Source organism: Pelophylax lessonae, assembly GCF_965119305.1.
Source record: "Pelophylax lessonae genome assembly, chromosome: 5".
In the NCBI taxonomy this organism is placed as follows: Eukaryota; Metazoa; Chordata; class Amphibia; order Anura; family Ranidae; genus Pelophylax; species Pelophylax lessonae.
The window spans coordinates 17,409,594-17,434,721 of NC_138772.1; the positions used below are offsets into that span (position 1 = coordinate 17,409,594).

Consider the following 25,128-nt stretch of genomic DNA (forward strand, 5'->3'; position numbering starts at 1 on the left):
TCCTTCCATCTCTCTCCTCTCCCTCCCTTTCTTTCTTTCATCTCTCTCCTCTCCCTCACTTCTCCTCTCCCTCCCTCGCTTCCATCTCTCTCCTCTCCCCTCCCTTCCTCCCAGCTGCAGGTTTGACAGGTTGAGTGGCTGTGAGAACGCTTTTGCTAAGATGGCAAAATAAGAAAAGTGTCTTGCCTGGGCCATGAAGAAGACTGGAAGAAGGTAAAAGTAAAAACAGTAGAAGCACGGCCCCCCCACATATTTTTACCGCCCCCCTAACAGGAAGTGTAAACTACGCCTTAAAGAAGAACTCCACTCCCCTTCAAATTTTTTTCTTCCCCCTCTTACCTTGTCTGCTGTGTTTTTTTTTTTTTTTTTTTTTTTTTTTTTTTTTTTTTTTTTAGGAAAAAACACACCCACCCAGTGAACCCAGCCTATAGCAATAATGAGAGTTTTGGATGCGTTGCACAGGCGGTCAAAGTTGCGTCAAGCGACATTCCTCCAACGCCCTATAAGATCTGTTTTTGTTACAACACTAAAATGAGGAACGAGTACTTTTGGTGATTCGCAGATGTGCTTTGGGTGCGTTTACAGATCACTTGCAGCGCATTCTGATAGAAGTGAATGGAGGAGGCTGCAAAGTATAAATGCCTGGAAGAACTCCACAGGCAGCAATGTTGAAGGCTCGCCACAACGCAAACCGAACGTTGCCGTGTGTACCCCTCCATCTGCTCCGCTTTACCAACAGTGAGTGGTGCTAAGAGGCAATCAGAAAGTAGTAAAAATCCAGAACAGAGAGATGGAGGCATTGTCTAAGAGTTCATTCACAACTGCGGCAACTTTTCCCGCTCCCTGAAACCTCTCTTTTTTTTTGGGGGGGGGGGGGGGGGGTTCACAGTGTCAAGGCCTTCTGGGATATGGATATCAGCAATATCCCTGCCACGCATTTCATGCACTCTGGTGTGTCATCAGGAGGCTGGGTGCAAGAACCAGGAATATACAGCCGGCCCCCGATGACGTCAGAAGAGAAGATGACGGCATGGGACCCAGAGTGCTGTGATGGAGCGGCAGCTTACACTTGACACTGGACAGCTTAGATCAAAGCCACTAGGTACAGAACCAGTCAGAATGGCTCTGTACCTTGTGATCGCTGCCAGTGTTTACAAAAATTGAGCCCATTCACCAGAGAAGATGGGGAGTGTTGAACATTACAACAAGATTACAACAGATCAAAGGTCAGGGTGGGATATATTAAACATTAAAAATGTGTTTAATATATGCTAATATCAGTATATAGTGATTGTACAATAAGAGATTGTATAGTGTGTATGGGCAGCTTTAGCCTGACACCCCTGTGCAGTGCAATGTGCGGTACAGCCAGACTGGCTTACAGTTCTCTCCCACATTCCGCTCCTCCCCCTCCTCACCATTCCTTCCCCACTTCCATCCACTTTTCCTTTCTTTTCTTCTCTCTCTCTAACTTGTCTCTCCTTTCCCTCCACTCTTCTCCTCTTCCTTCTCCTTTTCCCTCACTCTGCTCTCTCCACTCCTCTCCTATCCCTCCTTCAATTCCTTTCTTTCTCTTTCCTCCTTTTCCTTCCAACTCCTCTCCCCTTTTTTTTCTTCCATCTCCTCTCTCACTCCTTCCCTCTCCCTTCCTTCCTTCCTCTCCTTTTTTCCCTCTTCTCTCCTTCCCCTTTCCTCTGCTCTCTCTTCTTTCTTTCCTCTCCTCCTTCCCTTCTCCTCTCCCTCCATTCCTTCTCCTCTCCCTCCACTCCTTCTCCTCTCCACTCCTTCTCCTCTCCACTCCTTCCCTTCTCCTCTCCCTCCTTCCCTTCTCCTCTCCCTCCATGCCTTCCCCTCTCCCTCCTTCCCTTCTCCCTCCTTCCCTTCTCCCTCCTTCCCTTCTCCCTCTCCCTCCTTCCCCTCTCCCTCCTTCCCTTCTCCCTCCTTCCCTTCTCCCTCCTTCCCTTCTCCCTCCTTCCCTTCTCCCTCCTTCCCTTCTCCCTCCTTCCCTTCTCCTCTCCCTCCTTTCCTTCTCCTCTCCCTCCTTTCCTTCTCCTCTCCCTCCATGCCTTCCCCTCTCCCTCCATGCCTTCCCCTCTCCCTCCTTCCCTTCTCCTCTCCCTCCTTCCCCTCTCCCTCCTTCCCTTCTCCTCTCCCTCCTTTCCTTCTCCTCTCCCTCCATGCCTTCCCCTCTCCCTCCATGCCTTCCCCTCTCCCTCCATGCCTTCCCCTCTCCCTCCTTCCCTTCTCCTCTCCCTCCTTCCCCTCTCCCTCCTTCCCTTCTCCTCTCCCTCCTTTCCTTCTCCTCTCCCTCCATGCCTTCCCCTCTCCCTCCATGCCTTCCCCTCTCCCTCCTTCCCTTCTCCTCTCCCTCCTTCCCCTCTCCCTCCTTCCCTTCTCCTCTCCCTCCTTTCCTTCTCCTCTCCCTCCATGCCTTCCCCTCTCCCTCCATGCCTTCCCCTCCCTCCATGCCTTCCCCTCTCCCTCCTTCCCTTCTCCTCTCCCTCCCTTCTCCTCTCCCTCCTTTCCTTCTCCTCTCCCTCCATGCCTTCCCCTTTCCCTCCATGCCTTCCCCTCTCCCTCCTTCCCCTCTCCCTCCTTCCCTTCTCCTCTCTCTCCTTCCCTTCTCTTCTCCCTCCATGCCTTCTCCTCTCCCTCCTTCCCTTCTCCTCTCCCTCCTTCCCTTCTCCTCTCCCTCCTTCCCTTCTCCTCTCCCTCCTTCCCTTCTCCTCTCCCTCCATGCCTTCCCCTCTCCCTCCTTCCCCTCTCCCTCCTTCCCTTCTCCCTCCTTCCCTTCTCCCTCCTTCCCTTCTCCCTCCTTCCCTTCTCCTCTCCCTCCTTTCCTTCTCCTCTCCCTCCATGCCTTCCCCTCTCCCTCCATGCCTTCCCCTCTCCCTCCATGCCTTCCCCTCTCCCTCCTTCCCTTCTCCTCTCCCTCCTTCCCCTCTCCCTCCTTCCCTTCTCCTCTCCCTCCTTTCCTTCTCCTCTCCCTCCATGCCTTCTCCTCTCCCTCCATGCCTTCCCCTTTCCCTCCATGCCTTCCCCTCTCCCTCCTTCCCTTCTCCTCTCTCTCCTTCCCTTCTCTTCTCCCTCCATGCCTTCTCCTCTCCCTCCTTCCCTTCTCCTCTCCCTCCTTCCCTTCTCCTCTCCCTCCATGCCTTCTCCTCTCCCTCCATGCCTTCTCCCCTCCCTCTATTTCCCTCCTTCTCCTCTCCTCTCCCAGTCTGATCACATGTTCCTGATATTCCATTGGCTGAAGATCTATGTAAGGCACATTGACATAGCTATAGGAATCACATCGCTCTCCTATCTGCCTGCAGCACAGCTGTAATCAGACTCTTGCAGCACCACAGTCCTGGGCTCAGATCCCAGGTAGAACACAACGTTCATTGAAAATCTTTTTAACAAAAAATCTGTGACGTCATGTAATGTGATGTTGTGTCTTGTCATGGAATGTCACGTTGTGTCTTGTTATGGAATGTCACGTTGTGTCTTGTCTTGGGATGTCATGTCGTGTCTTGTCATGGGATCTCATGTCATGAAATGGGATGTCAGGTCGATGGGATGTCATGTAATGGGATGGGATGTTGTGTGATGTCATGTAATGGGATGTCATGTTGTGTTGTGTGATGTTGCGTGATGTCATGTAATGGGATGTGATGTTGTGTGATGTCACGTAATAGGATGTGATGTTGTGTGATGTCATGTAATGGGATGTGATGTTGTGTGATGTCATGTAATGGGATGTGATGTTGTGTGATGTCATGTAACGGGATGTGATGTTGTGTGATGTCATGTCATGTAATGGCATGTCACGTCACGGGATGTGATGGGATGTTGTGTGATGTCATGTAATGGGATGTGATGTTGTGTGATGTCGTGTGATGTCATGTAATGGCAGGTCACGTCACGGGATGTGATGTCATGTAATGGGATGGGATGTTGTGTGATGTCATGTAATGGGATGTCATGTTGTGTTGTGTGATGTTGCGTGATGTCATGTAATGGGATGTGATGTTGTGTGATGTCATGTAATGGGATGTGATGTTGTGTGATGTCATGTAATGGGATGTGATGTTGTGTGATGTCATGTAATGGGATGTGATGTTGTGTGATGTCATGTCACGGGATGTGATGTTGTGTGATGTCATGTCACGGGATGTGATGTTGTGTGATGTCATGTCACGGGATGTGATGGGATGTTGTGTGATGTCACGTAATAGGATGTGATGTTGTGTGATGTCATGTAATGGGATGTGATGTTGTGTGATGTCATGTAATGGGATGTGATGTTGTGTGATGTCATGTAACGGGATGTGATGTTGTGTGATGTCATGTCATGTAATGGCATGTCACGTCACGGGATGTGATGGGATGTTGTGTGATGTCATGTAATGGGATGTGATGTTGTGTGATGTCGTGTGATGTCATGTAATGGCAGGTCACGTCACGGGATGTGATGTCATGTAATGGGATGGGATGTTGTGTGATGTCATGTAATGGGATGTCATGTTGTGTTGTGTGATGTTGCGTGATGTCATGTAATGGGATGTGATGTTGTGTGATGTCATGTAATGGGATGTGATGTTGTGTGATGTCATGTAATGGGATGTGATGTTGTGTGATGTCATGTAATGGGATGTGATGTTGTGTGATGTCATGTAACGGGATGTGATGTTGTGTGATGTCATGTCATGTAATGGCATGTCATGTCACGGGATGTGATGGGATGTTGTGTGATGTCACGTAATAGGATGTGATGTTGTGTGATGTCATGTAATGGGATGTGATGTTGTGTGATGTCATGTAATGGGATGTGATGTTGTGTGATGTCATGTAACGGGATGTGATGTTGTGTGATGTCATGTCATGTAATGGCATGTCACGTCACGGGATGTGATGGGATGTTGTGTGATGTCATGTAATGGGATGTGATGTTGTGTGATGTCGTGTGATGTCATGTAATGGCAGGTCACGTCACGGGATGTGATGTCATGTAATGGGATGGGATGTTGTGTGATGTCATGTAATGGGATGTCATGTTGTGTTGTGTGATGTTGCGTGATGTCATGTAATGGGATGTGATGTCATGTAATGGGATGTGATGTTGTGTGATGTCATGTAATGGGATGTGATGTTGTGTGATGTCATGTAATGGGATGTGATGTTGTGTGATGTCATGTAATGGGATGGGATGTCGTGTAATGGGATCTGATGTTGAGTGATGTCAAGTAATGGGATGTGATGTCACGTTAAATAGTTAGTGAGGCTGAAAAAAGACATCAGTCCATCCAGTTCAACCTATGATGTGTGTGTGTGTTTGCTGTTAACCGTACATTGTATACCCCTGTATGTTGTACATTGTATATCCCTGTATGTTGTACATTGTATACCCCTGTATGTTGTACATTGTATACCCCTGTATGTTGTACATTGTATATCCCTGTATGTTGTACATTGTATATCCCTGTATGTTGTACATTGTATACCCCTGTATGTTGTACATTGTATACCCCTGTATGTTGTACATTGTATACCCCTGTATGTTGTACATTGTATACCCCTGTATGTTGTACATTGTATACCCCTGTATGTTGTACATTGTATATCCCTGTATGTTGTACATTGTATATCCCTGTATGTTGTACATTGTATACCCCTGTATGTTGTACATTGTATACTCCTGTATGTTGTACATTGTATACCCCTGTATGTTGTACATTGTATACCCCTGTATGCTGTACATTGTATACCCCTGTATGCTGTACATTGTATACCCCCTGTATGCTGTACATTGTATACCCCTGTATGTTGTACATTGTATACCCCTGTATGTTGTACATTGTATATCCCTGTATGTTGTACATTGTATACCCCCTGTATGTTGTACATTGTATACCCCCTGTATGTTGTACATTGTATACCCATGTATGTTGTACATTGTATACCCCCTGTATGTTGTACATTGTATACCCCTGTATGTTGTACATTGTATACTCCTGTATGTTGTACATTGTATACTCCTGTATGTTGTACATTGTATACCCCTGTATGTTGTGGTCTTTAAGGTGCCCATCTAATAGTTTTTTGAAACTATCGATGCTCCCTGCTGATACCACTGCCTGTGGAAGAGAATTCCACATCCTTACCGCTCTGACAGTGAAGAACCCCCTGCGTATTTTAAGATTAAACCGCCTTTCCTCTAGTTTTAGTGAGTGGCCGCGTGTCTTATTGTATTCCCTTTCTCTGAATAGTTTGTTCCTTATGCTAGGGTCACCAGTACGTAATGGGATGTGATGTTGTGTGATGTCATGTAATGGGATGTGATGTTGTGTGATGTCATGTAATGGGATGTGATGTTGTATGATGTCATGTAATGGGATGTGATGTCATGTAATGGGATGTGATGCTGTGTGATGTCATGTAATGGGATGGGATGTTGTGGGATGTCACGTAATGGGATGGGATGTCGTGTAATGGGACGTCACGTAATGGGATGTGATGTTGTGTGATGTCACTTAATAAGACGTGATGTTGTGATGTCATGTAATGGGATGTGATGTCATGTAATGGGATGTGATGTCATGTAATGGGATGTGATGTCATGTAATGGGATGTGATGTTGTGTGATTTCATGTAATGAGATGTGATGTTGCGTGATGTCATGTGATGGGATGTAACGGGATGTGATGTTGTGTGATATCATGTAATGGGATGTGATGTCATGTACTGGGATGTGATGTTGTATGATGTCATGAGATAGGATGGGATGTCATGTGATGGGATGTAATGGGATGGGATGTCATGTAATGGGATGGGATGGGATGTCATGTAATGGGATGTGATGAAATCCAGACACATGGAAATGACACAGAGGAGAGGAGGATGAGAGGAGAGGAAGAGGAGGATGGGAGGAGGATGAGAGGAGAGGAGGATGAGAGGAGAGGAGGATGAGAGAGGAGAGGAGAGAGGAGAGAGGAGAGGAGAGGAGGCAAGGAGAGGGAGAGGAGGAGAGAGAGGAGAGGAGAGGAGAGGAGAGGAGGATGAGATGAGAGGAGAGGAGAGGATGAGAGGAGGATGAGAGGAGAGGAGGATGAGAGGAGAGGAGGATGAGAGGAGAGGAGGATGAGATGAGAGGAGGATGAGAGGAGAGGAGAGGAGAGGAGAGGAGGATGAGAGGAGAGGAGGATGAGAGGAGAGGAGGATGAGAGGAGGATGAGAGGAGAGGAGGATGAGAGGAGAGGAGGATGAGAGGAGGAGGATGAGAGGAGAGGAGGATGAGAGGAGAGGAGGATGAGAGGAGAGGAGGATGAGAGGAGAGGAGGATGAGAGGAGAGGAGGATGAGAGGAGAGGAGAGGAGGATGAGAGGAGAGGAGGATGAGAGGAGAGGAGGATGAGAGGAGAGGAGGAGGATGAGAGGAGAGGAGGATGAGAGGAGGATGAGAGGAGAGGAGAGGAGGATGAGAGGAGAGGAGGATGAGAAGAGAGGAGGATGAGAGGAGAGGAGGATGAGAGGAGAGGAGGATGAGAGGAGAGGAGGATGAGAGGAGAGGAGGAGAGAGGATAGAGGAGAGGATGATACATCACATTGTGATCTCAGTATGTTGTTCTCCCATAGAGTTGTCACCTCACCCCTGTAATACAGGACACATAATAATTACACAGGGTCTGTGGCTGATTAGGGTGATAATTAAACTCACTTGGTGCCTTTTCTGCATGATATCAGGCTCAGATCCTGTGTAATTATTATGTGTCCTGTAATAAAGGACATCACCCATCACACCCCCCATGAAGTTGTATTCCCCCCACCCACAGGCAGCGCTCTGATGATACATAAAGTGATACAATGTATTACCTGCAGCAGAGGCAGAGAAGAGGCGGCTCACAGCTCTCCCGAAGATCATCAATGCCTGGCTGTGCTGGGCGGGACCACGTGTGGCAGGGGTACTGCCGGGGGGCGGGGACATGGCCGCATCTCTGCTATCCAAGTCCACACCTCGGGGCGGAGCCATTTTTTTATGCTTTTATTTTAGCTCTGCGGGGCGGGACCACGTGGGCAGCTACCGCAGGCAGGGGCGGGGCGTATTTTATAGCTGTACGGCCAGGGCGGTACTATACTTTCAGAGGGCGCGAATCTATTTAGTCGGAAGGCGGGGCCATGTGGTCTCTACTACTAGACTCCCGACTCCACCCACCGAAGGAGGGCTTATCACCACGGCAACCCAGACGTCACTTTTATGTCCCTGCTGTGGGAGCCATGCTTCCGGAGATTTCACCGTGCGCTCTACGCGATGGGAAGCTTCAACAAAATGGCCGCCTTGGTGTAATTCAGGAACCGGAAACGGGGACACTTTGATGTCGGAAGTAACATCGGACACCTTTCACCCATGTGAAGCACGGAGGGGGCTCAGAGTGATGACGTCATGTCGCTGTGGTGATGTCAGGGAGCTCTGGCAGAGCGGTGTGACTTTGACAATGGTGAGTATCAGGAGGTGAGACTTTCCTATGATGTTTATTATTAATTTTTATTCTTTTCCTTATTATCTTTTTATGTACATATGAAGTAAGTTACATTCTGCTTCTCTTTCTATAGAAGAACTGATAATCCCACCTTCCCCACCCCCATCAACATGTGATTGCACTATGTGGTGGACTACAAGTCCCAGCACCCCTTGTTACCCCCCCCCCTCATTTATAGAGGACTGCAAGTCCCAGCATCCCCTGTCACCCCCCTTTATGGAGGACTACATGTCTCAGCATCTCCTGTCATCCCGCTTTTATGGAGGACTACAAGTCCCATCATCTCCTGTCACACAAACCCCCCTTAATGGGGGACTACATGTCCCAGCATCCTCTGTCACTCCCCTTAATGGGGGACTACAAGTCCCAGCATCCTCTGTCACCCCCCTTAATGGGGGACTACAAGTCTCAGCATCCTCTGTCACCCCCCCCTTAATGGGGGACTACAAGTCCCAGCATCCTCTGTCTTCCCCCTTAATGGGGGACTACAAGTCCCAGCATCCCCTGTCACCCCCCCCCCCCTTAATGGGGGACTACAAGTCCCAGCATCCCCTGTCACCCCCCCTTAATGGGGGACTACAAGTCCCAGCATCCTCTGTCATCCCCCTTAATGGGGGACTACAAGTCCCAGCATCCCCTGTCACCCCCCCCCCCCTTAATGGGGGACTACAAGTCTCAGCATCCTCTGTCACCCCCCCCCCCCCTTAATGGGGGACTACAAGTCCCAGCATCCCCTGTCACCCCCCCCCCCTTAATGGGGGACTACAAGTCCCAGCATCTCCTGTCACCCCCCCCCCCCCCCATTTATAGAGGACTACAAGTCCCAGCATCTCCTGTCACCCCCCTTTATGGAGGACTACATGTCTCAGCATCTCCTGTCATCCCGCTTTTATGGAGGACTACATGTCCCAGCATCTCCTGTCACACAAACCCCCCTTAATGGGGGACTACATGTCCCAGCATCCTCTGTCACTCCCCTTAATGGGGGACTACAAGTCCCAGCATCCTCTGTCACCCCCCTTAATGGGGGACTACAAGTCTCAGCATCCTCTGTCACCCCCCCCTTAATGGGGGACTACAAGTCCCAGCATCCCCTGTCACCCCCCCCTTAATGGGGGACTACAAGTCCCAGCATCCTCTGTCACCCCCCCCCTTAATGGGGGACTACAAGTCTCAGCATCCTCTGTCACCCCCCTTAATGGGGGACTACAAGTCTCAGCATCCTCTGTCACCCCCCTTAATGGGGGACTACAAGTCCCAGCATCCTCTGTCATCCCCCTTTATGGGGGACTACAAGTCCCAGCATCCCCTGTCACCCCCCCTTTATGGGGGACTACAAGTCCCAGCACCCCATGTCAGCACCCCCCTCTGTTTTATGATAGGCTACATTACCCAGTATCCCCTGTCACCCCCCTTTATTGGGGACTACATGTCCTAGCATCCCCTGCCACTCCCACTTGTGGAGGACTACAAGTCCCAGCACCCCCCCCCCCCCGCTTTATGATAGGCTACATTACCAAGTATCCCCTGTCACCCCCCTTTATTGGGGACTACAAGTCCCAGCATCCCCTGTCACTCCCATTTTTGGGGGACTACAAGTCCCAGCATTCCCATTTATGGAGGACTACAAGTCCCAGCATCCCTTGTCACCCCTCTTTATTAAGGACTGCATGTCTCAGCATCCCCGTCACCCCCCTTTATAGAGAAATAGAAGTCCCAGCATCCCCTTAGTCCCAGTATCCCCTGTCACCCCCCTTTATTGGGGACTACATGTCCCAGCATCCCCTGTCACCCCCACTTATGGAGGACTACAAGTCCCAGCATCCCATGTCACTTCCCTTTAACGAAGGACTACAAGTCCCAGCGTCCCATGTAACTTCCCTTTAATGAAGGACTGGGATGCTGGGACTTATTGTCCTTCATAAAGAGAGTTGACGGGATGCTGAGACATGTAGCACTTCATAAAGGGTCGAGGGGGTGTTACATGGGGTGCTGGGATTTGTAGTCCTCCATAAATGGGGGTGACAGGATACTGGGATTAGTAGTCCTCCCTAAATGGGGGTGACAGGATGCTGGGATTTGTAGTCCTCCCTAAATGGGGATGACAGGATGCTGGGACTTGTAGTCCTCCCTAAATGGGGGTGACGGGATGCTGGGACTTGTAGTCCTCCCTAAATAACAGACGAGAGCTGCGGATGACGGAGGCATGTACACTGACCACAGTGTCAGGGCTCAGCAGCCATGGTATACCGTGGTCAGTTTACATGGGGGAGGGTAGGATCAGCCAGGTATTTTAGGTGATAGAAGGGGCCAAATGACACCGCACTGTGCTGTATTACATGCTTTAGAGGAACAGGAACCATTTTATTTATTTATTTATTTTAGAATAACAAATGCTTTAAATAGGGGTAACAGGGGATGCTGGGACTTGTATTCCTCCATAAAAGGAGGTGACATGGGATGCTGGGACTCCCTGTCATCCCCATGATGGAGAACTACAAGTTCCAGCACCCCCGTCATCCTGTGATCCCTATAGAGTGGACCACAAGTCCTAGAACCCCCAAAGATGATTGGTTGCTTACTGCCCATCTCTTCTCTCTCTTCTCACTCAGGTCAGTCAGTGATGCGGGAAGTTCTCTTTGGGTTCTGACCAATCAGCATTGGAATCTCCAGTCCCTGGAGTGCTATGGAGGCTCTTCGGAAGACCGGCACAGCTCTGAGCACCGTTCTCTGGTAAATGGCGAGGGTAGATCCTGGTCCCCGGTACATACAGATCCTTCACTCCCCCACCGCTCCTTTCACCCACTGGGCATCAAGAGAAATACTTTCACATACGGGTGACCATGTGATAGTGAAAAGGGGGGGTTGGGGGTGCAAGGAAACGGGAACATGTGCTGCTTGGAAGGGGGGTGCAAAGAAAGAGGAGCATGTGCTGCTTGGGGGGGGGTTAGGGGTGCAAGGAAAGGGGGGCATGTGCTGCATGGAAGATGGGGGGGAGGGGTGCAATGAAAGAGGTGTGTGTGCTGCTGGGAAGATGGGGGGGGGGGTCCAAGGAAAGAGGTGTGTGTGTGCTGCTCGGAAGATGGGGGGGGGGTCCAAGGAAAGAGGAGCATGTGCTGCTCGGAAGAGGGAAGGGGTTGGGGGTGCACCAAAAGGGGAGCAGGTGCTGCTTGTAAGGGGGGAGGGGTTGGGGGGGAGTGCAAGGACAGGAGAGCATGTGCTGCTTAAAAGAGGGGTAGGAGTTGGGGTGCAAGGAAAGGGGAGCATGTGCTGCTTAGAAGATGGGGGAGGGTGCAAGGAAAGGGGAGCATGTGCTGTTTAGAAGAAGGGTTGGGGAGCAAGGAAAGGAGATTATTTGCTGCTTAGAAGAGGGGGGGGGCGGTTGGGGTGCAAGGAAAGGGGAGCATGTGCTGCTTAGAAGAGAGGGGAAGGGGCTGGGGTGCAAGGAAAGGAGAGCATTTGCTGCTTAGAAGAGAGGGAGGGGTGTAAGGAAAGGGGAGCATGTGCTGCCTCAAAGAGGGGAGGGTGTTGGAGTGCAAGGAAAGAGGAGCATATGCTGCTTGGGGGAGGGGGGTGCAAGGACAGGGAAGCATGTGCTGCTTGTAAAGGGGAGAGGGGTTGGGGAGTGTACAGAAAGGAGAGCATTTGCTGTTTAAAAGAGGGGGAGGAGTTGGGGGTGCAAGGAAAGGGGAGCATGTGCTGCTTAGAAGAATGGGGGTGGGGTTAAGGTGCAAGGAAAGGGGAACATGTGCTGCTTAGAGGAGGGGGAAAGGGTTGGGGTGCAAGGAAAGGGGAACATGTGCTGCATAGAAGAGAGGGGGAAGGGTTGGGGTGCAAGGAAAGGAGAGCATGTGCTACTTAGAAGAGAGGGAGGGGTTGGGGTGCAAGGAAAGGGGAGCATGTGCTGCTTAGAAGAGAGGGGGAGGGGCTGGGGTGCAAGGAAAGGAGAGCATTTGCTGCTTGGAAGAGGGGAGGGGTTGAAGGTGCATGGAAAGGGGAGCAGGTGCTGCTTGGGGGGGGGGGTGCAAGGACAGGGAAGAATGTGCTGCTTGTAAAGGGGGGGGGGTGCAAGGACAGGGAAGAATGTGCTGCTTGTAAAGGGGGGGGGGGTGCAAGGACAGGGAAGAATGTGCTGCTTGTAAAGGGGGAGGGGTTGGGGGGGTGTACAGAAAGGGGGACATGTGCTGCTTAGAGGAGGGGGAAGGGGTTGGGTGCAAGGAAAGGGGAGCATGTGCTGCTTAGAAGAGGGGGATGGTGCAAGGAAAAAGGAGCATGCGCTGCTTAGAAGAGGGGGAGGGGTTGGGGTGCAAGGAAAGGAGAGCATTTGCTACTTAGAAGAGAGGGAGGGGTTGCGGTACAAGGAAATGGGAGCATGTGCTGCTTAGAGGAGGGGGAGGGGTGCAAGGAAAGAGGAGCATGTGCTGCTTGGAAGGGGTGTCCGTATCGGGCTTCGTTCACACATGTTGCTGGGGAGCAATCAAATCGGAGGGTTGAGCTGAGGTTCTACTGCCCCCCCCCCAACCTCCCGTCTGGATGGTGACATGCAGCTGCTGCACGCCACTGCAAAAATTAAACCTGTCCTTTCCTGCGAGTGATGCTGTCGCTGAACACGACTAATGCAAGTTGAAGAGACCACACTGCAACCAATTGCGGCGCAGTAGTGTGGCATGTAAGGAGTTAAATCAGGTGATGAGGAGGCAACATTTCACCTCCTGTCAACACCTCTGAAAAGTGATCTGGGTGTGTGGATCACTTTTCAGAGGAGCGACAGTGCGTGAGCAGTAATTTTAAAAAAGAGCTAAACTCTAACTCTAAACTGGTAACCGTTAAATAAATTTAAAGCGTCGCAGATTGAGATCTCGTAGTTTGTCGCCATCCCACGGGGGGGGGCAATTTTAAACCGTAAAATGTTGTTGGGTATCTATTTACTCGGCGTGACATCATCTTTCACAATATACAAAAAATTGTCATGCTGGAATACCCATTCACCACCCATTTTCAATGCCCTGGCTGAGGGAAGGAGGTTCTCACCCAAGATTTGATGATACATGGCCCCGCCCATCGTCACTTTGATGTGGTGAAGTTGTCCTGTCTCCTTAGCAGAAAAACACCCCCAAAGCATAAAGTTTCCACCTCCATGTTTGATGGTGGGGATGGTGTTCCTGGGGTCATAGGCAGCATTCCTCCTCCTCCAACCACAGCAAGTTGAGTTGATGCCAAAGAGTTTGATTTTGGTCTCATCTGACAACAACACTTTCACCCAGTTCTCCTCTGAATCATTGAGATGTTCATTAGCAGGCATCAGACGGGCTGTACATGTGATTTCTGGAGCAGGGGAACCTTGCGGGCGCTGCAGGTTTTCAGTCCTTCATGGCGTAGTGTGTTACCAATTGTTTTCTTGGTGACTATGGTCCCAGCTGCCTTGAGATCATTGACAAGATTCTCCCGTGTAGTTCTGGGCTGATTCCTCACCGTTCTCATGATCACTGAAACTCCAAGAGGTGATCCTGCATGGATCTCCAGACCGAGGGAGACTGACAGTTATTTTGCGTTTCATCCATTTGCGAATAATCGCACCAACTGTTGTCTCCCTCTCACCAAGCTGCTTGGCGATGGTCTTGTAGCCCATTCCAGCCTTGTGTAAGTCTCCAATCTTCTCCCTGACATCCTTGGACAGCTCTTTGGTCCCGGCCATGGTGGAGAGATTGGAATCTGATTGATTAGGGATGCACCGAAATGAAATTCTTGGCCGAAGCCGAATAATAATGAAATGCTTGGCCGAAGGCCGAATACCGAACGCGGTGTTTCGCATTTTTTCCATTTATTTTGCCAATTTTTAGGGGGCACGCTGATAGGCACATTTTATGTTAGGGGGCACTCTGATGGGCACATTTTATGTTAGGGGGCACTCTGATGGGCACATTTTATGTTAGGGGGCACGCTGATGGGCACATTTTATGTTAGGGGGCACTCTGATGGGCACATTTTATGTTAGGGGGCACGCTGATGGGCACATTTTATGTTAGGGGGCACTCTGATGGGCACATTTTATGTTAGGGGGCACGCTGATGGGCACATTTTATGTTAGGGGGCACGCTGATGGGCACATTTTATGTTAGGGGGCACTCTGATGGGCAAAACAAAACATTTAAATCAGCGTTGCTCTTAACATAAAATATGCCCATTAGCGTGCCCCTTAACATAAAATATGCCCATCAGAGTGCCCCTTAAAATAAAATATGCCCATCAGAGTTCCCCTTAACATAAAATATGCTCATCAGAGTGCCCCTTAACATAAAATATGCTCATCAGAGTGCCCCTTAACATAAAATATGCCCATCAGAGTGCCCCTTAACATAAAATATGCCCATCAGAGTGCCCCTTAACATAAAATATGCCCATCAGAGTGCCCCTTAACATAAAATATGCCCATCAGAGTGCCCCTTAACATAAAATATGCTCATCAGAGTGCCCCTTAAAATAAAATATGCTCATTAGCGTGCCCCTTAAAATAAAATATGCCCATTAGCGTGCCCCTTAAAATAAAATATGCCCATTAGCATGCCCCTTAACATAAAATATGCCCATCAGAGTGCCCCTTAAAATAAAATATGCCCATCAGAGTGCCCCTTAACATAAAATATGCCCATCAGAGTGCCCCTTAACATAAAATATGCCCATCAGAGTGCCCCTTAAAATAAAATATGCCCATCAGAGTGCCCCTTAACATAAAATATGCCCATCAGAGTGCCCCTTAAAATAAAATATGCCCATCAGAGTGCCCCTTAACATAAAATATGCCCATCAGAGTGCCCCTTAAAATAAAATATGCTCATCAGAGTGCCCCTTAACATAAAATATGCCCATCAGAGTGCCCCTTAAAATAAAATATGCCCATTAGCGTGCCCCTTAAAATAAAATATGCCCATTAGCGTGCCCCTTAAAATAAAATATGCCCATTAGCGTGCCCCTTAAAATAAAATATGCCCATCAGAGTGCCCCTTAACATAAAATATGCCCATCAGAGTGCCCCTTAACATAAAATATGCTCATCAGAGTGCCCCTTAAAATAAAATATGCCCATCAGAGTGCCCCTTAACATAAAATATGCCCATCAGAGTGCCCCTTAACATAAAATATGCTCATCAGAGTGCCCCTTAAAATAAAATATGCCCATCAGAGTGCCCCTTAACATAAAATATGCCCATTAGCGTGCCCCTTAACATAAAATATGCCCATCAGAGTGCCCCTTAACATAAAATATGCCCATCAGAGTGCCCCTTAAAATAAAATATGCCCATCAGAGTGCCCCTTAACATAAAATATGCCCATCAGAGTGCCCCTTAAAATAAAATATGCCCATCAGAGTGCCCCTTAAAATAAAATATGCCCATCAGAGTGCCCCTTAACATAAAATATGCCCATCAGAGTGCCCCTTAAAATAAAATATGCTCATCAGAGTGCCCCTTAACATAAAATATGCCCATCAGAGTGCCCCTTAAAATAAAATATGCCCATTAGCGTGCCCCTTAAAATAAAATATGCCCATTAGCGTGCCCCTTAAAATAAAATATGCCCATTAGCGTGCCCCTTAAAATAAAATATGCCCATCAGAGTGCCCCTTAACATAAAATATGCCCATCAGAGTGCCCCTTAACATAAAATATGCTCATCAGAGTGCCCCTTAAAATAAAATATGCCCATCAGAGTGCCCCTTAACATAAAATATGCCCATCAGAGTGCCCCTTAACATAAAATATGCTCATCAGAGTGCCCCTTAAAATAAAATATGCCCATCAGAGTGCCCCTTAACATAAAATATGCCCATTAGCGTGCCCCTTAACATAAAATATGCCCATCAGAGTGCCCCTTAACATAAAATATGCCCATCAGAGTGCCCCTTAACATAAAATATGCTCATCAGCGTGTCCCTTAACATAAAATAAGGGGCACGCTGATGGCCACATTTTATGTCAAGGGAGCACTCTGTTGGGCACATTTTTTTTTCTTTTTTTTTTTTTTTTTAAGGGGCACTTTATAGGGCACTCTAATGTAATGAGCATGGCAAGTGGCAACAACATATGGCAGTCTGCACACTAATGCTTGTGCAGCTGCCAGCTACCGTATTCTTCTCCAAATGTGCTCAGCTCCACATCACATACCTGAACTGCAGCCAGAGCCAAAAGCCGCGAACAGGGAGGCGGGGCGTGGACCTAGTGTGAAGGAGCCGCAGTCAGGAGCAGGGGGCGGGACATCACACCCCCTACTCGCGGCCGGACAGGACACCGGCGGCGTGTGAGAAGGGAGCCGCAATGAGGAAGGTGAATGGTCAGGGCGGAAGCTGACATTGTTCGGCTCAAAATTATTCGGCCTTTTGACTTATTCGGCCGAACGCCGAAAGTGCTATTTTCTCTATTTTCGGCCGAATAATGTTCGGCCGCCGAATATTCGGTGCATCCCTATGATTGATTGATTGCTTCTGTGGACAGGTGTCCTTTATACAGGTAACAAGCTGAGATTAGGAGCACTCCCTTTAAGAGAGTCCTCCTAATCTCAGCTCAATGCCTGGCTAGAAGACATCTGGGAGGCAGAAATCATAATGATTGATAGGGGATCAAATATTTATTTCACTCATTAACCACTTAAGGACCGCCCGCCACAATTATACTGTGGCAGGGCGGCCCCTCCTGCGCAAACCGACGTAGGTATATGTCGGTCGCGCACCTGCAGCTAGGGGGTGAGGGCGTGCTCCCACCCCCACTCGGCAGCGGGGACTCCGATGCACGGGGCTGGTGGCTCCGATTGCCGCCAGAGACCCGCGATCGCTCCCCGCTGAGAGAGAAGAACAGTCAGCTGTTGTAAACACATCTGACCGTTCTTCTCTCTGGAATCATCACAGAGCGCCTGTGATCCTTCTATATAGGATCACAGGTCTCTATGGTCATTTCAGAAGCCACGCCCCCCACAGTTAGAAACACTCCCCTAGGCTCACATTTAACCCCTTGATCACCCACAGTGTTAACCCCTTCCCTGCCAGTGTCATTATTACCAAAGGCGTAACTAGAACCTTCAGGGCCCCGGTGCAAGAAACCAGGAAGGGCCCCCCAGACCCCTAGCGGGGGCTCTTCCCTTTAAGCCTGGGGCTCTTCCCACTGATCCTGGAGCCCTTTACTCTCATTGCGGGGCCCTTTATTACGGTCCTGCAGCAGGACCCTTTCACAAGTTCTGCAGTGGCTCCCTTCTTGCCATCTTGGGGCCTCCCCACGGTGGTGGAATGCCAGGGCCGGGTCGCAAGTGTGACCTTAGTGATCCTGGAAGTTCACCTATCCAGGTGTACAGGGGAGCCACACAGGCCCCTTGGAGCATGGGGCCCGGTTGCAATTGCAACCCCTGCAACGCCTGTAGTTACGCCCCTGATTATTACAGTAACGGTGCATATTTTTAGCACTGATTACTGTAGTAATGTCACTGGTCCCCCCAAAGGTGTCAAAAATGTCAGTCAGGGGTCCGATCTGTCCTCCGCAATGTCGCAGTCCCGCAAAAAATCGCAGATCACCGCCATTACTAGTATTTGCCGAATCGCAAAATATGGCCTGGTCATTAAGGGGGAAAATCTTCTGATCCAGAAGTGGTTAAAGGATTTGTAAAGTCAGAATGTTTTTTTTATCCTAATGGATTCTATGCATTAAGATAAAAACCTTCTGTGTGCAGCAGCCCCCCTAATACTTACCTGAGGTCCCTCTCCGTCCAACGATGTCCACGAGTGTCTCAGCCATCCGAGATTCTCCCTCCTGATTGGCTAAGACACAGCAGCGCCATTGGCAGCCTCAGCTGTCAGTCAATGTCAGCTAGCCAATCAGGAGAGAGAGGGGGCGGGTCAGGGCTCTGTGTCTGAATAGAAACAGGGAGCTTTGGCTGGGCTCAGATGCCCCCACGGCAAGCTGCTTGCTGTGGGGTCACTCAATAGGAGGGAGGGGGCCAGGAGAGCCAAAGAGGGACCAGAGAAGAGGAGGATCCAGGCTGCTCTGTGCAAAACCAACTGCACAGAGGTGCACTAGATGGGCAACAATGAGACCACCTCCAAAACAGGAATGGTTTTACAGGTAGGGGGCCAATTACTTTTTTTTTTTTTTCCCTATTCATCTTTTCTGACTGTTTTTCACTAGTTTTGCATATGGCTAGGGTCAGTGTCCCTACTAGTAGCATGAGGCCATACCTGGACCCTATAGAGGTTGCACAGGCAGTCCAACTCCTCCAGGATGACACATCAATACGTGCCATTGCCGGAAGGTTTGTTGTCTCTGCACAAGAGCAAGGAGGAGATTCCAGGAGACAGGCAGTTACTCTAGGAGAGATGGACAGGGCTGTAGAAGGTCCTTAACCCATCAGCAGGACCGGTATCTGCTCCTTTGTTCAAGGAGGAACAGGATGAGGACTGCCAGAGCCCTACAAAATGACCTCCAGCAGGACATTGGTGTGAATGTCTCTGATCAATCAGAAACAGACTTCATGAGGGTGGCCTGAGAGCCCGATGTCCTCTAGTGGGCCCTGTGATCACTGCCTGGCACTGTGGAGCTCGATTGTCATTTGCCATTGAACACCAGAATTGGAAGGTCTGCCACTGACACCCTGTGCTTTTCACAGATGAGAGCAGGATCACCCTGAGCACATGTGACAGATGGGAAAGGGTCTGGAGAAGCCGTGGAGAACGTTCTGCTGCCTGTAACATCGTTCAGCATGACCAGTTGGGTCAGTGATGGTCTGGGAAGGCCGATCCATGGAGGAACGCACAGACCTCTACAGGCTAGACCAGTGTTTCTCATCTGAGGACCCACTAACAGGCCAGGTTTGCAAGAAAACTGAAATACATCCCAGGTGATATCATTTGCTGCTCAGTGATTGCGGTATTCTAGTCTGCATCTTCCCAAGGTAATACTTAAAATCTGGCCTGTTAGTGTGTCCTGAGGAGCGGAGTTGAGAAACACTGGGCTAGACAATGGCACCCTGACTGCTATTGGGTATCGGGATGAAATCCTTGGTCCCATTATCAGACCCTACACTGGTGCAGTGGGTCCTGGGTTCCTCCTGGTGCACTACAATGCCCGGCCTCATGTAGTGAGAGTACGCAGCCAGTTCCTGGAGGATGAAAGAATTGATACCATTGAATGGCCTCCACGCTCGCCTGACCTAAATCCAATAGAACACCTCTGGGACATTATGTTTTGGTTCATTGGATGCCTTCAGGTTGCACCTCAGTCTGTTCAGGAGCTCAGTGATGCCCTGGTCCAGATCTGGGAGGAAATACCCCAGGCACCATTCATTGTCTCATTAGGAGAATGCCCTTACGTTTTCAGGCATGCATACAAGCACGTGGGGGCCATACACACTACTGAGGACCATTCTGAGTTGCTGCAATAAAATTTCAGCAAAATGGACTCACCTGCTTCATCATTTTTTCACTTTGATTTTTCGGGTATCTTTGAATTCAGCCCTCTGTAGGGTGATAATTTTCATTTCTATCAAACAATGTGGCATCCTTTCCTTCCTTACACAATACCCAGTCCATACCAGTATAGATCCTAACCCATTACCCAGTCCATACCAGTATAGATCCTAACACATTGCCCAGTCCATACCAGTATAGATCCTAACACATTACCCAGTCCATACCAGTATAGATCCTAACACATTACCCAGTCCATACCAATATAGATCCTAACACATTACCCAGTTCATACCAGTATAGATCCTAACACATTGCCCAGTCCATACCAGTATAGATGCTAACGCATTACCCAGTCCATACCAGTATAGATCCTAACACAGTGGTGGTGAACCTTGGCACCCCAGATGTTTTGAAACTGCATTTCCCATGAGGCTCATGCACTCTGCAGTGTAGTTGAGTGTCATGGGAAATGTAGTTCCAAAACATCTGGGGTGCCAAGGTTCGCCATCACTGTCCTAACACATTACCCATTCCATACCGGTATAGATCCTAGCACATTACCCAGTCCATACCAGTATAGACCCTAACACATTACCTAGTCCATACCAGTATAGACCCTAACACATTACCTAGTCCATACCAGTATAGACCCTAACACAATTCCCAGTCCATACCAGTATAGACCCTAACACATTACCCAGTCCATACCAGTATAGATTCTAACACATTCCCCAGTCCATACCAGTATAGATCCTAACACATTACCCAGTCCATACCAGTATAGATCCTAACACATTACCCAGTCCATACCAGTATAGATCCTACACCATTACCCAGTCCATACCAGTATAGATCCTACACCATTACCCAGTCCATACCAGTATAGATCCTAACACATTACCCAGTCCATACCAGTATAGATTCTAACACATTCCCCAGTCCATACCAGTATAGATCCTAACACATTACCCAGTCCATACCAGTATAGATCCTAACACATTACCCAGTCCATACCAGTATAGATCCTACACCATTACCCAGTCCATACCAGTATAGATCCTAGCACATTACCCAGTCCATACCGTTATAGATCCTAACACATTACCCAGTCCATACCAGTATAGACCCTAACACATTACCCAGTCCATACCAGTATAGACCCTAACACATTACCTAGTCCATACCAGTATAGACCCTAACACATTACCTAGTCCATACCAGTATAGACCCTAACACATTACCTAGTCCATACCAGTATAGACCCTAACACAATTCCCAGTCCATACCAGTATAGACCCTAACACATTACCCAGTCCATACCAGTATAGATTCTAACACATTCCCCAGTCCATACCAGTATTGATCCTAACACATTACCCAGTCCATACCAGTATAGATCCTAACACATTACCCAGTCCATACCAGTATAGATCCTACACCATTACCCAGTCCATACCAGTATAGATCCTACACCATTACCCAGTCCATACCAGTATAGATCCTACTCCATTACCCAGTCCATACCAGTATAGATCCTACACCATTACCCAGTCCATACCAGTATAGACCCTAACACATTACCCAGTCCATACCAGTATAGACCCTAACACATTACCCAGTCCATACCAGTATAGATCCTAACACATTACCCAGTCCATACCAGTATAGATCCTAACACATTACCCAGTCCATACCAGTATAGATCCTAACACATTACCCAGTCCATACCAGTATAGATATCCAGCCTGATATTTTTCCCATTAAGATCTGATGTGTTTTCAAAGTGTTCCTTTAATTTTTTTTTGAGCAGTGTATATACGTTTTTTTCTTCATTGGTCATGTGACCGTAAATGTTCTGCAACGCTCTACGAAAGATGGGAACACACAGCAGGGACCTCAACAGGTCACCTGATGCCTTGCTGCTTAGCCCCTTCCCCGTCAGACCAGCGCCATGCAGTGCGGAGAAGCAAGAGGAGTCCCGTGACCAGAATAAAATTAAAAAAATTAATTCATCCTACTTGTAATAGTGCGATTTAAGATTGGATTAGTCTTCTATAGCCAATGTATATGGCGGGAGAGATGTAGATGGGCTTACCTGACACTTTAGAGTCTATTTACAAAGCATACATTGAACGAATATCAGAAACGTTCCTGCAAGCTGAATAAAATTTCCTTTTCTTTTTCTAATAGATTGATGCCTGTATCTCCAGCTCCATCCAGTGGCCAGAATGCGGTATAATTCATCATTGAAGGACTTCAGGAAATTTTAGCACATTTTGGCCACTAGGTGGAGCTGACGATTTAGGAATTGATCTATCAGTAAAGTACGTGTTGTTAACTTGTGTGAATACTTCTGACATTTGTCCAACAAATGTTTTATAAATAATAGACCCCCTAGGTGACCTTTTATGTTGCCTTTGGCAACATTATAAAATAATTTGTAGCGGATAGAAAGTACAGAAATGTATTAATGGAATGCAACTGATTTACTACAACCCCTCTGTGTTCCTCTTCAGCTCCGTGCAGCACTCCCCTCTCAGGAAGTTCCTCCCCGACCCATGGCGGCTCCTCCACACCTCGTCTGTTCTACACGACGCAAACAAAGCATGCATAGGCCGCTCCAGGAGAGCCACTTACCTGAGGACCTACCCGGTGCTACTGGTCCAGCCTGATGGGTCCACCATCACCATCCACTACAAGGAGCCACGAAGACTGCTGACTGTAAGGAACATGTGACTGGTGTATTGTCTGTGTACTGCACTGCGGTATATGTCACAGCTATATAAATGTATAATAATAATAGTGTGTGACTGTGGGGGGACATTAGAGTGTAAGCTCCTCTGATACAGAGACTGATGTGACTGGCTCAATGTTCTCTGTACAGCACTGCGTTATATGTCAGAGCTATATAAATGTATAATAATAATAATAGTGACTATGGGAAAGGAAACCCCTCATAATGGGCACAGCAGGTGTACAGACCCAGGAACTCAACACAAGGATGGAGGGAACCCCTCATAATGGGCACAGCAGGTGTACAGACCCGGGAACTCAGCACAGGGATGGTGGGACCCTCTCATAATGGGCACAGCAGGTGTAAAAGACCCGGGAACTCAGTATGTGGATGGTGGGAACCCCTCATAGTGGGCACAGCAGGTGTACAGACCCAGGAACTCAACACAGGGATGGTGGGAACCCCTCATAATGGGCACAGCAGGTGTACAGACCCGGGAACTCAGCACAGGGATGGTGGGACCCTCTCATAATGGGCACAGCAGGTGTAAAAGACCCGGGAACTCAGTATGGGGATGGTGGGAACCCCTCATAGTGGGCACAGCAGGTATACAGACTCGGGAACTCAGCACAGGGATGGTGGGAACCCATCACAATGGGCACAGCAGGTGTAAAAGACCCGGAAACTCAGCACAGTGATGGTGGGAACCCCTAACAATGGGCACAGCAGGTGTACAGACCCAGGAACTCAGCACAGGGATGGTGGGAACCCATCACAATGGGCACAGCAAGTGTAAAAGACCCGGGAACTCAGTATGGGGATGGTGGGAACCCCTCATAGTGGGCACAGCAGGTGTACAGACCCAGGAACTCAACACAAGGATGGAGGGAACCCCTCATAATGGGCACAGTGGGTGTACAGACCTGGGAACTCAGCACAGGGATGGTGGGAACCCCTCATAATGGGCACAGCAGGTATACAGACCTGGGAACTCAGCACAGGGATGGTGGGAACCCCTCATAATGGGCACAGTGGGTGTACAGACCTGGGAACTCAGCACAGGGATGGTGGGAACCCCTCATAATGGGCACAGCAGGTGTACAGACCTGGGAACCCAGCACAGGGATGGTGGGGACCCCTCATAATGGGCACAGCAGATGTACAGACCTATAAAATAGGTTGTTGAGTCCATTCTTGCACAGACCGTTCTCCATGATATGACATCTTTCATGATCTGACCAGTCACGTGTTCCTGTGTGCTCTCCCTCCACAGATGCCATTAGACGTCACCACCCTCTCTGAAGATGAGCGGAAGGCGCGGCAGCGTCTCAGGGACCAGTCCAAGAAGGTGAGGACCAAAGAGGAGAAGGACATCTATGGTGATATCAGCTTAGACGAGTACAAGAAGTTCTGGAAGAAGAAATAAATGCCCCCGAGAGCTGTGATTGTATATAGAATGATCGGGTTAAAGGCGGAACTAATAAAGATTTTTATATTGAAAGCATTGATTTTGTTTTTGTAATGAGATCATTTCATGTTCAAGGAGTGCATTGGGGTGACCTGATCTGTCATCTGTTCTTTCAATGCGATGGAAAGTTTTTTTTTTTTGGTTTAAAATTTGAGCCAAAATTCATTACTTTTTTTCAAAAGCAGCCACAGGCTGAGTAGTAAAGCCTCTCCCCTGCCAGAATGCTGTGGAAAAGAACCTTGCTCTCTGTGTGGAAGCAGTCGTGTCTCTGCAGAGGTGCAATACACCCCCTGCTACATCTTTGCATTTTTTTAAAGCTCATGCTCCCCACTGATTGGAGAGCTCAGACACAGGAAGGGGGGGTATGTCAGACCTCTGCAGAGAGATGACTGCTTCCACACACAGAGTCCTTCTCTGCAACATCCTGACATGCTTTTATCTGGATTAAAAAATACAATTCTGTTCTGGTATGTATCCCCTTGGACCCCGAGGACACAGCGAGTGACAGATTGCGGTGGGGTGTGCGTGAGGCTCAATCCTGGGAGGACCTCCTATGACGTCCTCCCAGGATAATAGGGCTCCCGCCTCGACCTATTGCAACATTACGACCCAGCAAGAGCCCCTATTGTTCTGGGAGAACGTCATACAACATCCTCCCAGGATTGCACCCCACGGGCACGCAGCAAAAAATTGCAACACCCACTGTTTTATTCTATAGGGTCTGTGCTGAAAAAAAAATAATAATAATGTTTGGGGGTTCTACCAAATTTTTACATGTAGGAGAAGAGTTCCAGATTTGACCTGGGGGGAGGGGGGGGGGGGCTGGTTAAATAAAAAAGAATCAAAATGGATTACAGTAGTGGATGTGTAGAGTTTTTTTTTTTGAGATTAAGAATATTAATTAGTGTCACATTAAAAACCTCCTTTGTCAGGTTTTCTAGGGAATAACTTGGTCTTAAAGT

At 48.7% G+C, this 25,128-nt stretch overlaps 2 protein-coding genes across 2 annotated transcripts in view; one reads left to right on the top strand and one right to left on the bottom strand.

Annotated features, from left to right (window-relative positions):
• Positions 1 to 7,973, bottom strand: part of GUK1 (guanylate kinase 1) — a 45,700-nt gene extending 37,727 nt beyond the window's left edge. Inside the window, exon 1 of the mRNA XM_082257720.1 lies at positions 7,854 to 7,973. Within this exon, the coding sequence (XP_082113846.1) occupies positions 7,854 to 7,965 (112 nt within the window). The 5' untranslated portion in view covers positions 7,966 to 7,973. The remainder of the gene's footprint in view (positions 1 to 7,853) is intronic.
• A 426-nt stretch (positions 7,974 to 8,399) lies between these two features.
• On the top strand, positions 8,400 to 24,199 carry MRPL55 (mitochondrial ribosomal protein L55). Its single transcript, XM_082257417.1, has 4 exons — positions 8,400 to 8,476; positions 11,131 to 11,251; positions 22,481 to 22,685; positions 23,972 to 24,199. Exons 2-4 carry the CDS (start codon positions 11,205 to 11,207, stop codon positions 24,122 to 24,124), a joined length of 405 nt encoding a protein of 134 aa, XP_082113543.1. The 5' UTR covers positions 8,400 to 8,476; positions 11,131 to 11,204; the 3' UTR covers positions 24,125 to 24,199.
• The last annotated feature ends 929 nt before the right edge of the window (positions 24,200 to 25,128 follow it).